This window comes from Fukomys damarensis, unplaced genomic scaffold (genome assembly GCF_012274545.1).
Source record: "Fukomys damarensis isolate Sample0158 unplaced genomic scaffold, DMR_v1.0_HiC HiC_scaffold_5, whole genome shotgun sequence".
NCBI lineage: Eukaryota > Metazoa > Chordata > Mammalia > Rodentia > Bathyergidae > Fukomys > Fukomys damarensis.
The window spans coordinates 20,530,424-20,548,086 of NW_022900917.1; the positions used below are offsets into that span (position 1 = coordinate 20,530,424).

General features: G+C 38.0%; 1 protein-coding gene across 5 annotated transcripts in view; it reads left to right on the forward strand.

Moving 5' to 3' along the window:
* Cdh17 (cadherin 17) overlaps positions 1 to 17,663 on the forward strand; it is a 106,000-nt gene that overhangs the window by 67,491 nt on the left and 20,846 nt on the right. For all 5 annotated transcript variants that reach the window (XM_010619622.3, XM_010619621.2, XM_010619620.1 and 2 more), the window contains 6 exons: positions 7,049 to 7,183; positions 8,000 to 8,138; positions 10,049 to 10,207; positions 10,297 to 10,496; positions 12,588 to 12,719; positions 13,034 to 13,184. In XM_010619622.3, the coding sequence (XP_010617924.1) occupies positions 7,049 to 7,183; positions 8,000 to 8,138; positions 10,049 to 10,207; positions 10,297 to 10,496; positions 12,588 to 12,719; positions 13,034 to 13,184 (916 nt within the window). The remainder of the gene's footprint in view (positions 1 to 7,048; positions 7,184 to 7,999; positions 8,139 to 10,048; positions 10,208 to 10,296; positions 10,497 to 12,587; positions 12,720 to 13,033; positions 13,185 to 17,663) is intronic.

Below are 17,663 nucleotides of genomic sequence, written 5' to 3' on the forward strand. Positions count from 1 at the left end.
GGTTAATGGTTTTAACCTTCTCATAGTGGCCTTTGAAACACAAACACTTTTGATTTTATGAAGTCCTATTTATTTTTTTCTTTGTGCTTTTGATATCATATCTAAGAAACCATAGCCTCCTCAAGGACCAGGAAGGAAAGGTTACTGGGGTAGGGGTCCAATTCCCCTTTTACATGCCGATATCCAGTTGTGCAGGTAGCATTTTTTGGAAAGCACTATTGTTTCATCATTACCTTACCACCCTTGTCAGAAATCAGTTGGCCAGAAATGTAAAGATTTGTTTCTGAGTCCCTGTGGATTCCTTTAATCTACTTGTCTAACTTAATTATCATACTGTCTTTACTGTGGCTTGTGGTTAATATTAAGTCCTTCAACTTTATTCTTTTTCATGATTGTTTTGGCTGTTCTGGGTCTCTTTCATTTCCATATGAATTATGGGATCAGCCTTTTAATTCTTTAAACAAAGCCGCTATAACCTTAATAGGGATTATTTTGAAGCCACAGATCAATTTGGGGATTATTGTCCTCTTAATAATATTAAAATTTCCAATCTGTAAACATGGGATATCAAGATTTACTTAGCTATTAAGACTTATTAAGGATATAAATTAAGAATAAATATTAAGGAGATTAAGGGTATTAAGGATGTTAAGACTTATTTGGATTCTTCATTTTTCAACAATGTAGCTTTCATTTTGCAAATGTTGATTGTTTAAAATTATTTTGAACTATGTTATTGTTTTCGATCCTTTCTTAAATAGTATGTAAGAAAAATAATTTTTAGGGTGCTCTGTGCTAGTGAACAGAAATACAGTTAATTTTATTGATATTTTATTTTGCAACTTTCCAAAACTTACTGGGCTGGGGGTTTAGTTCAGTGGTGCTGCCTGCTGCCTACCTCACAAACGCAAGGTCCTGAATTTGATCCCTATACCAAAAACAAACAAACAAAACTTATTAGCTGTAATAATTTTACAAAACGATTTCTTGGGATTTTCCATATATAAAATCATGTCCTCTGCAAATGGAAATAGTTTTACTTTTTTCTTCCAGGATGGTTGCCTTTGTTTGTTTTTCTTGATAATTCCTCTCTGCTAGGATCTCCATCGTTCAGTAGAAGTATCAAGATTGTCTTTATCCTTGTTTGTTCTTTCTATGGGTAAGCTTTCTGTGTTTCACCAGTAAATATGATATCAGCTGTGGATTTTCTTAGATGCCATTTATCAGCTTGAGAAGTTACATTATGTTCCTAGTGTGTTTAGTATTTTTATTATGAAAGGATGTTAGATTTTGTCAAATAATTTTCTGCTCTGTTCAGATACTCATGTGATTTTTATCCTTTATTATTTTAATGATATTACATTGATTGATTTTCATATCTTGAACCACTCGCATTCTGAAGTAAATGCTTATAGGATATAACTCTTTTTATATTTCTGGACTCAGTTTTCTGGAATTTTGTTGAAATTTTGTGTCTTCATTCATGAGACATTGGTCTGAAGTTGTCTTTTTCTGATTTGGATATACTGGACTGAAAATGATTTGGGAAGTGTTACTCTTAGTTTTTGGAGGAATTTGGGAAGGTATATTTTTAATGCTGTCTTACATATTAGGTGCAGTTTACCAGTGAAGCCCTCTGGCCCTGGCCTTTGTGGGATTTTTTTTTGATTGCTAGTTCAGCCTCTTGTTGTAGTTCTATTTATTTAAAAAAAATTATTCTTGAGTCAGTGTTAGTATTTTTGTCTGTCCAGCAATTTGCCTATTTTTCTAGGTTGTCTAGTTTGTGGGAAAACAATTGCTTATAATATTTTCAAGTACTTTTTATTTCTGGAAGATTAGGAATAATATGCTCTCTTACATTCCTGATTTTAGTTACTTAAATCATCTCTTTTTTATCTTGGTCAGGGTAGCTGAAAATTTGTCAATTTTGTTGACCTTTTCAAAGGATCAACCTTGGGCTTTGTTGATTTTTCTCCTTTTCATATTCTCTATTTTGATAATTTCCATTCTAATCTTATAACTTTCTTGTGGTTGCTTTAGGGTTAGTTTATCCTCCTTTGTCTACTTCCTTAAAGTGAAATACTAACTTATTGGTTTCAGATCCTCGTTTTAAAGTACAAACATTTATATCTATCAATCTTTTCAGAACTGCTTTATATTTATCCCATATGTATGCTTTTTTGTCTTTCATGTGTCTCAGTGGTCTTCTAATTTCCATTTGAATTTCTCTGACCTGCTGGTTAGTAGAGTGTGTTGTTTTTTCTGCCTATTTTTGTATTACTAAAATGTCATCCTATTACTAATTTCTAACTTCAATCCATTATGTAAGAGGACGTATTTTATATGACTCCAGTCCTTTTAGATTTATTGACATCTTGTATTTACTTGTTGATTTTCTATATATTATTGAAAGTGAAATCTCAATCTTTAGTGGTCACTGTTGAATTGTTTGTGCTCCCTTCAACTCTGTCAGTCTGCCATGTATTTTGGAGTCTATTGCTAGGCACACATACAACTGTTATGGTTTCCTGGTATACTGATCCTATTACAGAATGTTTTTTTTTGTTAGTAACAATCTTGTCCTGAAGTCTATTTTATCTGATAGTAGTATAATTTCATCTCCTTTTGAAAGGATAGTTTTGTTGGATTTATAATTCTTAACTTGGCAGCCTTTCTCTTCTGGCACATGGAATCTTGCAGCCTTCTGGCCTCAATGAGAAATCAGATGTTAATTTTTAAAAATTAATTTTATCAGTACATTTAAGGTATACAATGTAGTGACATTCATCATTTGAAATTAGCACCTTTACATAATCCATCTTGGTTCTTCTTTTTTCCCATTCCCCTGTCCTCCCTTCAACTCTTCCACCCCTCCCTATCTACAAAGGCATTGTTTCCATTTTTCTTTTTCTTATGTCAATTCCATTCCCATCCTTTTCCCCCTACCCCTCTGATTTCCCCTTCCACTTTGCACCTTTTCTTCCTATTTCACATTGTCTTTTGTACCCTTTAGTCCTTATTTACACTTTCAGTTTCTCACACTAGACAAACTATTCACTACACATATGGGTCCTATTTATTTCACTTCAGAGTATTGCCTCAATGTGCATCCATTTAGCTATAAATGTCTCTAGCTTCTCATTCTTTATGGCTCAGTAGTACTCCATTTTATTAAAAAAACACATTTTCTTTATTCAGTCTCCTGTTAATGGGCAATTGGGCTGCTTTCAAGTTTTAAGTCATAAATTGTGCTGTTATGAATATGGATGTACGTGTATCATTGTGGTGTGATTATTTCTTTGGGAAAGATACCCAGCAGGGGGATAGCAGGGTCAAATGGGACTTTCAATTCTAGTTCTTTGAGGTACCTCCATACTGAAATGGATTAAAGATCCAAATATTAAAACAGAAACACTAAACTAGCTGGAAGAGAGTTTAGGTAGAACTCTTGAAGACTTTGGTGTAGGAAAAGATTTTATGAACAAAACCTCAGTTGCCTGTGAATTAGCACAAAGAATCAATAAGTGGGATGTCTTCTTATTAAAAAAACTTCTGCACAGCAAGAGAAACAAGCAATAGTGTGAAGAGACAACCCACAATGTGGGAAAGCTTTTCACCAGCTCTTCCTTGGACAAAGGTCTACTATCTAGAATATATAAAAAACTTTAAAAAATCAGACCTCCCCAATTGAAAGATCCAATCCAAAAATGGGCATCTGAAATGAACAGACATTTCTCAGACAAAGATGTAGAAATAGCAAATAAATATATGAAAAAATGTTCAACATCACTGGTCATTTGAGAGATGCAAATGAAAACAGCACTGAGATTTCACCTCACCCCAGAAAGAGTGGCTGCTATCATGAAATCAGCCAATGACAAATGCTGACAAGGCTGTGGGGAAAGAGGAGCCCTGCTCCACTGCTGTTTGGAGGGCAGACTGGTGCAACCACTGTGGAAATCAATATGGAGAAACCTCAGAGAACTAGGATTGGAGGTCCCATTTTTTTTTTTTTTTTTTTTTTTTTACTGGGGATACAACTCAGGATCCTGTGCTTGCGAGGCAGGTGGTGGCACCACTGAGCTACATCCTGAGCCGTTAGATGTTAATTTTAATGAGAAGCCATGGTATGTCATGAGTCTGGAGTTTTAAAATTCTTTCTTGCTGTCTTTGAGGTTCTTCAAATGTTTAATGAGTCTAGAATTAGAACTCTCAGTTTATCCTGTTTAAAGTTCGTTGAGCTTCTTGGATGTTTAGATTGTCTTCCAAAATCTGGGAAGTTATTATCAGTCAGGCTTCAAATAATCTTTCTTCTCATTTACTTTTTCATTTACTCATGGGACTTCCACTATGTATGAGTGTGTTTGCTTGATGGTGGTGTTCTAGTGGTCTCTAGGCTTTTCTTCATTTTCTTTTCTTTCTATACTTTAGGATAAATAATATCAATGAATTTATTTGCAAATTCACTGATTCTTCTAGCTCAAATCTGCTTTCAAATTCCCTTGAAAAATTTTTCATTTCAGTTAACATACTTGTCAACTTCTGAATTTTTCTTTTACAAAATACACTTCTATTCCTTTATCAGTACTTTGTATTTAGTGAGACATTGCTTTCATCTTTTCCATTCTCTAAAGATGATTTCCTTTAGTTTTGAGCCTATCTAAAATAGATGATTTAAAATCTTTAGTACATCTGACATCTGGCTTCCTCAGGGACAATATCTGTAGAATGATTTTTCTCTTGTGTGTGTGGCTTAGCATTCTTATTTGTTTGTATATTTCATAATAATTTCTCAGCCATTCTAAACAACATGATGTAGCATCTTTAAAACTCATTTCCTCCTTTTCCCAGAGATTTGTTTGGCGACTTTTATAAACTCATTCTTTGAGAATGCTTTGTTGTATGTGGTCACTGGAGTCTCTGCTCAGTTAGCTTGGTGTACAGGTAATGACCGGACAGAGATTGCCTATGTCCCTTGAACCAGTACATCTCCCAGCCCTCTCCATGCTGCTCCATGTACTATTGGGGCACACCTTCATCCACATGGCAGGGAGCTTATCACTCTGCCTTAGCCTTCACTTCCTGTTTATGTAGAACCTCAAAGTTGTCAGAAATGAGAGTTTAGGGAATGTTCACAGCCCTGCCCATGAATGTGTCCTTCTAGATTCCAGTAATAGGTCAGAGATTTTTCAAAGTTTTCTATGGAGAGCTTGTTCCCCAATTTTTGCTTTAAAATTCTTTTTTTTTGGTACCAGGGATCGAACCTTGCATGGTGCAACCACTGAGCTAAATCCCCTGCCCTGGTCACACTTTTTTTTAATTAAAATGCCTTGCATTTGGTTAATTCCTGAGGTTCTAAAAATTTGATATTTACTCTTTCCCAATGCTTTCTCTTTGCTTTTATGGAAGAGAAGATCTTTTTCCTTTCTCACTAGTATTTGAGTCTTTTTCTTAACCACTTAACAGTTTACCCCATGTCACTTTGGCAGTGCATTTGTTTACGTACTATTCTGAGTATCACTCAGGCAGGTGTCATTTTAACTAGTTGATTCTTGTATTGAATAAATTTTAGAAAATTGTTGTTTTTAGATTTCTTGTTAATATCTTCTAAAAATTAACAAAAATATTAAGTTTTTGGCCATCTTGTATTTAAATAATTGGACTGGTAAGTGGTGAAAATATAAAAAGCAACTCGTTATATAAACAAAAAATATGAACAAACATGAAAAAAACCTACTTACCCATAGTATTATTCACTTAATGTCTCATCATCTCTTAACATTTGAAGAAATCCCATTTCTTGCCCAGTGGCATGAATACTTTTCATACTATTATAAATCATAGCCTAGGTTTATCCTATATTCTTTTTTTTTTTTTTTTTTTTTTTTTGGTAAATGGATTGAACTCAAGTCCTGGAGCTTGCAAGGCAGGTGCTGTGCCACTAAGCTAGATACCCGGCCCTCCCCTATGTTATTTTTAAATTGTAAAATATCATTGTTTTTTATGTCTCTTTATAATGAACACTTTAATGATAGTCTATCAAGTTTATATGCTATAACAATTTAAATATATTAACAATTTAAGAGTTTTCAATTTTACCAATCTTATAAATATATATATAAGTATACGGTTTGCTTCATTAAAATTTTTTCCTTCAGATAAACTCTGTAACGTTTTTTTTTTTTTTTTTGGTACCGGGGATTGAACTCGACTCCTTGTGCTTGCAAAGCAGGCCACCGAACTGCTGAGCTAAATCCTGGCCCAAAAACTCTGTAATGTTGACTACCAAATGTTACATTTTATTCCATATTTCCAAAAGGACTATATGAGTTATATTTCTATCAACTATGTATTTCCTTATATCCTTAGTAACATTGGCATTATTTTTCAATTTATTAATAAAATATAAATTGTATTTAAAATTAAGGAGATCGAAGAAGTTCTCTGTCATTAGTTGCATGTAAATTTTTATTTTTATAGTCTTTTAAGGTGCTGTAGTTATTCCAGGAATAGTGATATTTTTATATTTCTGAAAAAGTAAGAAATTATATATAATGTAATATTAAATTGAAGCCACTTATAAATTGTTTTCCTTAACATTAACATACATCTTAATCTTTGTTATAGGTTTTAGAAGTACTGCACGACATGTTTTTACTCAAACAATAAAGCTCCCCTTTTTAATGTTCCTTAGATGCTAGTACTGTTGTAGCTTTCAGACATTCCAAAAAATTTTTTTTTCCTTTAACCCCAGCTACAATATAAAACATTAACGGCCTTTGTCAATGTACTGAATTATATATTGTTTCTTGAGGAAATGTATTTTGAATGTTATAAAACTAAGGCACAAGCAAATGTTTAGAATGTACCACATTTAAGGACTGAGAATTTCTTATTTAGTGATTGTTCAGATGGAAACAAAGCTTGAAGCTGGTGACTTTCTGCCAAATCTACAGCATTGTTTTTCCTCATGACCTAATCTTTAAACATTTTCTTCTTTTATTAAAAATTTTTTTTATTTAAAAAAATTATTTTTGCCTTTTTTCAGTTTAAGGCCAATCCTCCTGCTGTGACTTTTGAACTATCTGGGGAGACAGATGGCATATTTAAGATAGAACCTGAAGGACGTCTGTATTACATCACAGCCCTGGACAGGGAAACAAGAGCTACTCACAATCTCCAGGTGATTTGAGACAGACAAAGGGATCTGACTCCAACCTTTACAGCACTCTGGGTCCGATAAGCCCATTGGTACCTTGATACCACCCTCCTTTCAGCTTTCCTAACGTTAACTTTGCAAACCTCATGTGAGCATGTTTTACTAACCCCAGAGGAGCATATAGCAAGGGTACCCTCTTCCTTAGGCTTTTGACCAGAATAACCAGATTTACACTCTTGAGACCCTCAAATGGCCTTACACATTCAGATGAGGCCGTGTTCAGGCACCAGAACCCAGAGCAAGATATTTTACCTCTATGTGCCTGTGGCTGTACTGAAGTCAGTGTCTGTGCTAGGATGGAGCTCCTTCGGGCCTTGGACAAAGCAGAAGGTACCAATGGCCAGAGGCTGACCCTGTAGTTTCATGGTGGTGTCTGAATACCTAAGATTGGCAGAGAGCTAACTCTAAATAAAGCAAGTCAGCAGCTTCCTGTCCAGGACCTTCTGCAGGTGGATCACCGTAACAGCTGTGTGACATCATATGGAAGCCCTATGAACCTCAAGGGTCAAAGTGCTCTTACTTCACCCCTCCAGCAATTTAAAATAGAAGCATGAGCAGTGTCCAGCACCTTCCATTGCGGTAAAGCTACTGCTGTGATGACCTAGGCTTATTGACTGGGCACCTATTTTAGCTGCTCCCAGTTTGGTCTCTAGTGAGTTACTCTTCTCCTACAGCTATTAAGCCATTGGTTCTTTGAACTCTAATTTATTTCAAGTGACTTCTGGGTTTGTGGTTTGAAGTCCAGTCTCACCAAGGTGGTTTGTTTTTCCTCAACATCAGATTGCAGCCCTGGATGCTCAAGGAGCGACTGTGGAGGGTCCAGTCCCCATCATTATAGAAGTGAAGGACATCAATGACAATCGTCCCATGTTTTCTCAGGCAAAGTATGAAGGCTCAGTGAGGCAGAACTCTCGCCCAGGTGAGAGCAGGGCCTAGAGATGTTCATGGAGCACTGGGAAGGTCTCAGGTGGAGGGGCCAGATTTGTGTGGCTAGCAGCTGAAGTCATCATTTATTAAACATTTACTAGCTTAAATCTTACAGTGATCTTCCGGGAGTTGCTTTATTATCTTTATTGCTGTAAACTAGGGTTTCTCATCCTTGGTACTGTTGATATCTTGGGCCTGATAATTGTGTTTTTGTCAAGGCCTGTCCTGTGAATTGGGGATATTTCACAGCATACCTGGCTTCTATTTACTAGATGCCAGTAGTACCCTTACCCTGAGTTGTGACAATAAAAACATCTTCAGACATTGTCAAGTAGGGGGTAGAAACCACTGTTGTATGGTTAATTTAAAAAATCCTAGCACTGTAGAACACCCTAGAACCATCTGGAAAGGTGATGCCACTCTCCCATATCCAGGAAGGAACCTACATTAGCATAGTCACTGCTGGTTCCCAGTTCATTTTCTCTTATATTCATCTCTCAGCCATGGCTCATCCTTTCGCTATGGTGCATTGACTTTCTACCCTTTGTTTCCATGAAAGCTCTTCATCAAGGCATAAGTGCATGTGGCAGGCACCTCTGATAAGCATCACATCATAAAAGTGCACAAAAAAAAAATTAGACTTCCAAGTTCTCAGGAAGACTCTTAGTTATTGCCATCCACTCAAGTATTCCTTTATGATACTCAGTCTTTTCCTTTTCTTATTCTTCACTGCCCACAACTAATAATTCAGGAAGCAATATTCCTTCTACTTTATTATGTGGAACAGTTCTTCTGTTCCTGTCTTTGACCCTGGGATTGCAAACAAAAGACTTTCACATATAGACTCTGCTATGTAAAAATCCTCGAGGCCTTATTTTTTTCCTTTCCACCAATAGAATCTTCTAGAGAAGTGGCTCTTGAATTTATTGGCCTCAGGACTCTGAAAGGTTTTTGAGTGCTTCAGTGAAATTTTAGTCACACTGATGCCAGTGATGTTTTGGTCAACGTTTAACAGTTTTGGTTTTTTTGGGGGGGGTGCGGAGCCCTGATTTGTGGCATTTGTGAATTTCCATTATATAAAAACTCCTCATGACTTATGTTAAGCTGCCAATGATATTAAATTTTACTTACAAAATTTCTCAAAATTCAAAATTGACTCTTGCTAGCTGATTCTGGTCCATCACTGTTTACATCTATTCCTATTTACAGTGTTAGAAAATTTAAAAAAGAACTTATTAAATCATGTAAAAACACAAAAATATTTTAATTAAAACTATACTTTCAAGACAAAAGTAATATAGTAAAAATAATGCAAGGAAGAGCACCATTGTTTTACTCTTTGTAAATTTAATGTCTGGATGAAAGGAAAACAATTTTGTTATTTCTGTGTCTACATTTATTCTACTGCTATATGCTAATTTGATTGAATTCATACATGAATAAAAAATATTCTCACATAGATGTGTAGTTGGAAAAGAGAGGAACATTTTAATAGCATTTTCAGATTACAGATTTTTTTTTGATACGATACCAAAACTTAAAAAGTGATTGCATTGCAGTGCAGAATCTGAAACCATATAAATAACATTCCATACTCCTTAACATTAAAATCCATTAAATTATCTTGTGGCTTGAATGGGTCTTCTACATAGGTGTACTTTTTAATTTTATAGACATCTTGACGTAGATGCAGAGACCCCGAAAGGTCCTTGGACCATACTTTGAGAAACTGTATTCTAGGGGAGGCGAGAAGAATAAAGATTTATTTCTTACTGAGGTGAATCCATGATGTCTTCCTCCACTGGATCTCTGTTTCTTAGAAGGCAAAAGTGGTTATGGTTGGTTTGGTTTTCAACTATCTGTTTGTTTTGTTTTGTTTTCTGGATGTTTTTTGTTAAACAGGGAAGCCTTTCATGTATGTCAATGCTACGGACCTGGATGATCCAGCCACTCCCAATGGCCAGCTTTTTTATCAAATTGTCATCCAGCTCCCCAAGATCAACGATGTTATGTACTTTCAGATCAACAACAAAACAGGAGCAATATCACTTACCCAACAAGGTGAGTCAATGGAGCCACGGGAAACTGGGCCAGAGAAAGAGACATAGGTCTGTCACTTTCAAAGACGTTTCCTTTTCTGTTTCCCATAGGGGCTCAGGAACTGGATCCTGTTAAGAATCCTTCCTACAATCTTGTGGTCTCAGTGAAGGACATGGGAGGTGAGAATGAGAACTCCTTCAGTGATACTGCGTCTGTGGATATTCTGGTCAAGGAGAATATTTGGAAAGCGCCAGAATCTGTGGAGATTATAGAAAACTCAACGGATCCTCACCCTGTGAAGATCACCCAGGTAGTACCCAAGTTGGCAACTACCACCTACTGGATAAGTACTCAATTTGTGGAGACCTACCCTCATATTCTTTGCAAGCAGGTTTTTATTGTGTCACGTGATTACAAAGCAAATTAAGCAATCTCTGGCCCCAAGTCTCTGGAGATCATCATCATGGGAAAACTTGGATTCAGATACGTATTTGAACTTTAAAAGAGAATTTCTCCTACCCTCACCTTGAAAGTAGACACCAGGGATGTTTGTGATTCCCTGTTGGTGGTGAGGGACGTGGTGGCTTTGGTGAGTCATCTATGGTACACACATCACACACATGGTTTGAATTTAGGGTTGCCACCATTTTTAAAAAGCTGCTCCTTAATCTTGTGGGGGGAGGTCCGGACCCAGTAGGCTCATCCTGTCAGACGCTGTGAGGTGGAGGCGGGAATGGCCAAGGGTAACAGTCATAGTGGGCAGTCTTTCCCCTTGAAGAGTGCCCTACTCCATCTCCTGTATGTGCCTCTCTCTTCCATCCAACCAGCCTTCCTTCACCTCCACGGAGGATGCTCTCACCCAGGAACCCTTCTACCTTCGCTCCTAGAAATCCAGTCTGGATCCTACCAACATCTGATCTTTTCTGGAAACCCAGGAGGTTTCTTATAACGTGTACAATCTCTCCTCAGTAAAAGGGGGATAATAAGACGTCTCAGAGTCACTGAGGTAGTATCTGTGAAAGTGGATAAAAGACGTTAATGTTTAAAAGAACTCTGTAGTTCCCTAAGGTTTTTTAAAAAACGATGCTGTTGTTGCTAATGGGCCCTGTGCAGCCCATCCTACCATCTCTATTGTCTAATCTCAAGGGAATTTCATTTAATGAATATCACATTCAGGCAAAAAAAGAAAAAAAGAATAAAACAGGGATTTTGCTTTGGCAACTAAGAAAGCATGCCAGTACACATTCCCATGAGGGTTCCAAATTCAGATACTGATTATAGCCTTCCCGTGCATTATTCACATTACCCTCATAGTGATCCATAAATGTTAGAAAGAACTTAACTCATGTGCTTGGTTCTTGGGGGTGTCAAAGAAAAACAATCCTGGGGACCCACCTGGAGAAAGTGCTTTGGGTGTTTTGGATCCCATGAAAAAAAATGACATGGCACAGCTCCAGGAATAAGAATGTAAGACTGAATTTCAGGACCTAGGACGCACTCACTGTAGAATCAGGAACATGGTCCTGAGTGAGGACTATAGGTGGTGCTTATATAACTGGCCAGGGACAAAGTTTCCAACTAGCCCAAGAGAATGGCTTCTTGAAGGAATTTCATCTAATTTTGGGTCTTAGACAAGACATTTAATTTTTTTGGCCTCTAGTTTCCTAACCTATCAAATGGAGCTATCAGTAGCTTCTCTTTCATAGGACTGTTTGCAGAGTAAGTGAGATAATCCATTAAAGTATTTAGAATTGTGCATGACATATAGTAAATCCTCCATAAATTATATTATTGATAATGTAAAATATAAACTAATAATAGTTTAGGGTGTCAGAGAAGCCAGGGTCTGTCCAGAAATTTAATGGGTCTTACTATTAGGTTTATTTATTTTTTTAATTAGGTTAATTTAAAAACAACTCTAGGAGTGTGCAGTTACTCTTTTCCTGAAGACTGAAAGAATAAATATTTAGGGAGGACTGCATCTTATTTATATATCATTTATCTTTCTTTAATCACATGGAGAAGTATTCAAAATGTCCCCTACTGCTCTCATTCATCTTCAGTGCTACGTTTGAGAAACTTCTCATATATCATAGCTTAGTCCTCAGACAACGCAGCCGCTTCACGCGATGTTTCATGAACATGAAGGCTTTCCCAGTCTTACTTCCTAAAGAAAATAGCCCACGAATCTTTAGGGGGCAGTTCATAAAGAATTGCTTTAGAGAAAAACTCCCCTGTTTTTTTTGAACAACCTAAGTTTTTAATGTTTTATTTTAGGTCGAAAGTGAAAAATGTAACTCAGTTGTTACAAGGAAGCACCGGTATCCAAAGGCATTTCCAGGGGAGAACCAGTTCTCTTGCACCCCGTGCCTTTCCTCACTGTTCACTTTGGGCCCTGCAGGTGCAGTGGAATGATCCAGGTGCACACTATTCCTTGGCTGAAAAGGAAAAGCTTCCAAGATTCCCATTTTCAATTGACCAGGAAGGAGATATCTATGTGACTCAGCCCTTGGACCGAGAAGAAAAGGATTCAGTAAGTAAATCAGGAAGAGTTTCACAGGCAGCACAGCAAGACAAGGTTCTGTATCCACTTAGAGTTGAGAGCAAAATTGATTTTACTTTTTAAAAAAATCTGCATGCCAGACCCGCCATATTATGGGATCTCAGAGACGTGATAATTTGATAATATGGCTACCAGGCTGAGCCGTGGTTTCTTGTTTCCCAGTTCTAAGTAAATTGAAAATAAGACAGGGCAGGGGATGACTTAGAAATGAAACAGCAATTTTCTCTGCCTTTTAAGGGGGACAATGAAGGAGTCTCGTCTCAACTCTGACCTTCCTGTTGTAGTATGTTTTTTACGCAGCTGCCAAGGATGAGTATGGAAAACCACTTTCATATCCACTGCAAATTCACGTGAAAGTTAAAGACATTAATGACAATCCACCATCGTGTCCATCTCCCGTGACTGCATTCGAGGTCCAGGAGAATGAAGCATTAGGTAAGAAGCGAGGGCTGTCGAGTGCTGTGTAGCTGTCCTCCTGTGTTAAATCTGACTCCTTTCCCCTCTCTGTTGGGTAGGAGGTGGACAGGGAGACCTAATAGTGGTCCGTTGTCCACATCTGGCCAGGCCCATAGATTGACCATGAAGCCATATAGGTGGAACATGTTGGGATCAAGCAGTATCTGGGCAGTGTTCCTAAGTCAGAGCTGTTATAACTACCCCCACTACTAGCTGTTCTTGCCATCTGTGGTTATTAATGCTATCATCCTTTTCATTATCAGGAGCACTATAACCATCCCAGCATTATCCTGGATGCATACAGAGAGGTATCTCATTGGCAAGGTTTTCCTAGAAATTATCTTATTTGACCTCTTAACTAACTTAAAAGAGATAAAATTTGCTGTACAAACACTGACTCCCAAAGTCAGATACCCTGAAATAAGTAAACAATACTGATATAGTTGAATTTGACCTTTGAGCCTCCCTGGTATCTAGGAAGCTCATAATAATTCAAGAGTTGGTGGATAAAGTGAAGTCTCATCTATTTTGTCTTTTTCTACTTTTAAAAAATTTTATCTCATTATAGCTTCAAGTTTTGTATAGGAACAGGTACTATAGAACAGTGTGTTTTCTGGGACTCTTGATGGCTTTCCTGGATTTGGGACAACCCATGCTTGTTTGCCCCTTGGGCTTGAGCCCATTGGCTAAGCTGGCTGCATTTCTTGAAATATTTTGGTCTGTTGTGCTATGGAATTTCCAAAGCTTTACAAGCTTAGCAGCTCCTTGTGATCATCACCTCTAGGGCTCTGCTCCCTTGTGCCGAAATCCTTATAGTCCTTGTGCACATTTGCATCATTTCCCTTTGATCTCTTTACTCTCCTTGCCACACACTTTTAACGAGGTAGCTGTTTTCCAGGTGTACCAGGAGTGGCTTTTTTTGGTCTATGAACATTCTTTTCCTTCAGATGTCATATGGAGGCTACTTATTTTCAGTGTGTTTTTCTCAGGCCCTTTCTGTTTCATTTATTCCAATTTTTGCTTCAACAAGAAGAGCTAAGAGATTGCAAGATTTTGGTAAATTAAAAGGAAGACTTTTGTCATCGTGGCAACTGTATAATAATGCATAACAATAGCAAACAAACACTTGTGGTATTGTCCTTTATGGAAATCAAGGATGGGCTGATGCTGGATGAAGGTGTGAAACCCTTGAAAACCTTTCTAAATGATACCTCAAGTCTGTTACATTGGGCCAAGCATATGGTATGTTTGTGATCTAGTGCTGTATAAGAAATTGCTCCCAAACTTAGCAGTTTAAAATAATAAACATTTATTATCTCATAGTTTTGTGAGTCAGGAATTTGGGTGCCATGCTGCTATGTGCCTGATTGGACAGACAGACAGACACACACACACACACACACACACACACACACACGGGGAGAAGGAGGGAATATGAACAAGAGAGTTATAGTCTTTGCATATCCTAATCTTGGAAATGTTAGCCCATGTGCTATTCATCAGGATAAAGTCATTAGGCTCGGCCAGTGCTCAGAGGAGGAGGTCATAGACAGTTATGAATCTTGGGAGATGAGGGGTATTGGAGGCCATCCTGGAGGCTGCTGCCCATCTCATTTGGAAAGAAAAAAGTGCTAGTTTTCTGAGAACAGTAAGGAAGTCATTGTTGGGAGAATAAATTGTTCAGGGGCTCAGTGTGCTACTGGCTTCTTTAAAGTGAGACTTTCTTGTTAAAAAATACAAAGTGTTTTTTTTTTTTTTTTTTTTTTATTGAGTTTATTGGTACATTTAGGGATACAGTACAGTTACATTCATTGTTGGGATCATGTACCTTTACATGGCAAGTCTTGATTCTCATTTTTTTCCCCTTACCTCTGCCCTCCCTTCACCCCCTCCTCCCCTCCCCATCTACAAACACTTTATTTTCATCTTTTCATTCTCTCACATTTTTTTCTTTTCCCTTTTTGTTCTTCCCCTACGTATCACACCTTCCCTACATCTTTAGCTCCTTTCCTCCCATTTCTAAATGTCAGTAATCTTATTAGAATCTTATGCATTGTTGCAGAATATTCACACCAGGGAAACTATTCGGTATTTACACATGTGGGACTTATTTATTTCACTTAGGAGTATATCTTCAATATGTATCCATTTTCCTATGAATGAATCTATTCTCTCGCTCTTTATGGCTGAGTAATATTCCATTTTATAGAAAAACCACAACTTCTTTATCCAGTTTCCAACGGATGGGCAAATAGGTTGTTTCCAAGATTTAGCTATTACAAACTGTGCCGCTATAAACATGGGTGCACATACTTCTCTGTGATATGATTCTTTCAGTTCTCTTGGAAAGATACCCAACAGAGGGATGGCTGGGTCAAATGGAACCTAAAAAATACAAAGTTTTTAATGGACCAAGAATTCTTATAAATAAATTAGTCTGTATATATTGCTTAAAAGGGACAAATCCCCTGCACTTTGGAGGTTTACTACCTAGCTGAGATGTCAAGACATGCAGAGATGAAAATATGAACAAATAAAATATTAACTTCTTTTATTTACATTTTCTTGCTCAGTCTAGTATCATCCAGTATCTTGTGGGATTTCTTATTTGAAGTTGTAGCAATATGAACAGTAATTCTTAAATCCCACTTAGAAGAAATTTAGCTCTCATGCATCCTAAAGTATCCCTGGATGCCCTCAAGAAATGCTGAATATAGCCCTGAATTGACTTGGTCAGTCAGATATGGCATTTCTTTCAGTTTGGGTTCATGTGCAAAGTCTTCTTGTTCCCAGTGGGAGGTGTCCCTTGGTGCCTCTGATGGCTGGAAGCTTCCCGTGGAGGAGAGAATGGAGTCCTCAGTTATTGTGCCCACTTGCTAAGGGGAAGCATCCAAAGCAGGGCTACTCAAACACCAAAGGATCACAGATTTCAGCAGGGAACTCTTCATCCCACCCCTCACACTTTTCTCACAAGGACACATGCACATCCCAAAGGTAACTAAGTTACAATGGATTCAGAAATAAGCAGACACACTAGACACACATTCTTTCTGTTCTGTTGCTCGTGCTGGCCCCTGGAACCCAGTCCATGAGACACACCTGTATGTGTCCAGCTTCCCTGTAGGCATAATACAGGTACTTCCCTTCCCCATTCCCGCAAGCCAAAACCCGCTAAGTTTCCACTCAAGCCAGTGGAGGCAAACTCACCTGGGAGAGGCATGCTACCAAAACCTACAATGGGGTGAATTCAGATCTCAGCTCTGGTGGGATTGTTGTTGCATATAAAGAAATCCACAATTCCCCTTTCAAGGAGCAGATGATCAGAACCTACTAGCACTCACTCAGTGCTAACAGCGTGGAGTCACCCCCTGACTTCTAGAGCTCCCTAGACTGAAACATACACAGGAATATAATTCTTAGGGCTTCGAGTTGCAGCACAAGGGCAGGGTTGCCCTGTGTTATCTTTGGGGTGGGGTCCATTTCTGCAGTTGTTCCATAAAGTTGCTTAGAGGCAAACCAGTACTGGTTTCTCCTTGTTGGATTACACCGTTTGCCATGTGTACTCGTGTCCCAGGGCTGCCTCAATGAATCACCACAGATTTGGTTCCTTAAAACAGCAGCAACAAAAAGTCAGTCTCTGTTCCAGAGGCTGAGAGTCTGAAATCTAGGGACTAGAGCCCCTGGGGTTGCCTCTTCTGCTTTTGTTGGCTGTTGGCAGAAGCATATCTCCAATATCTGGCCTTCCACGTTATCTCTGCTTCTGTGTGACTCTGTGTGTCCCCGCTTCTTATAAGGATCAGAGGGCTCCCCTAAACCAGGATAATTTCATCTCAGCATCCTTAACTAATTACATCTACAACGACCCTCTTTCAAAATAAAGTCTGATACTGCGGTTTTGGGTGCACAAGAACTTTTGAAGGGCACTATGGGCCATATTGTATACCTCTCAAATTTGTATTTTGGAGTCCTACCCCCGAGTGGGCTGAATTGTGTCTCCCCTTTGTGCAGAGAAGTTCTAACCCCAAGTACCTTGGGATGTGGCTATGTTTGGAGATTTGGTCTTTAAAGAAGGAATTAAAGTAAAATGAGGTCCTCGTAGTGGGTCCTAAATCCAGCATGACTGGTGTTCTCCTAATAAGAGAAAATCTGGATACAGAGAGGTACAGAGAAAACATGATATAAAGTCATAGGGAGAAGAACATACACATACTGACCTTGTCAGCTTCCAGCCTCCAGAACCACATGAGAATAAATTTCTATTGTTTAAACCACCCAGTCCATGACACCCTACAACAGCTCTGGCTAATGAATGTCCTGTAGTGGTTAAATTACACCATGGAAAGGGTAAAGGAGAAAAATAAATGTAAAAGCCTTTGTCTGCTATGTAAGATCATTTAGTGCTTTTTAGGAACCTTATGGAGTGAGACCAATTTAAAATAGACAACATGGGACCTGTAT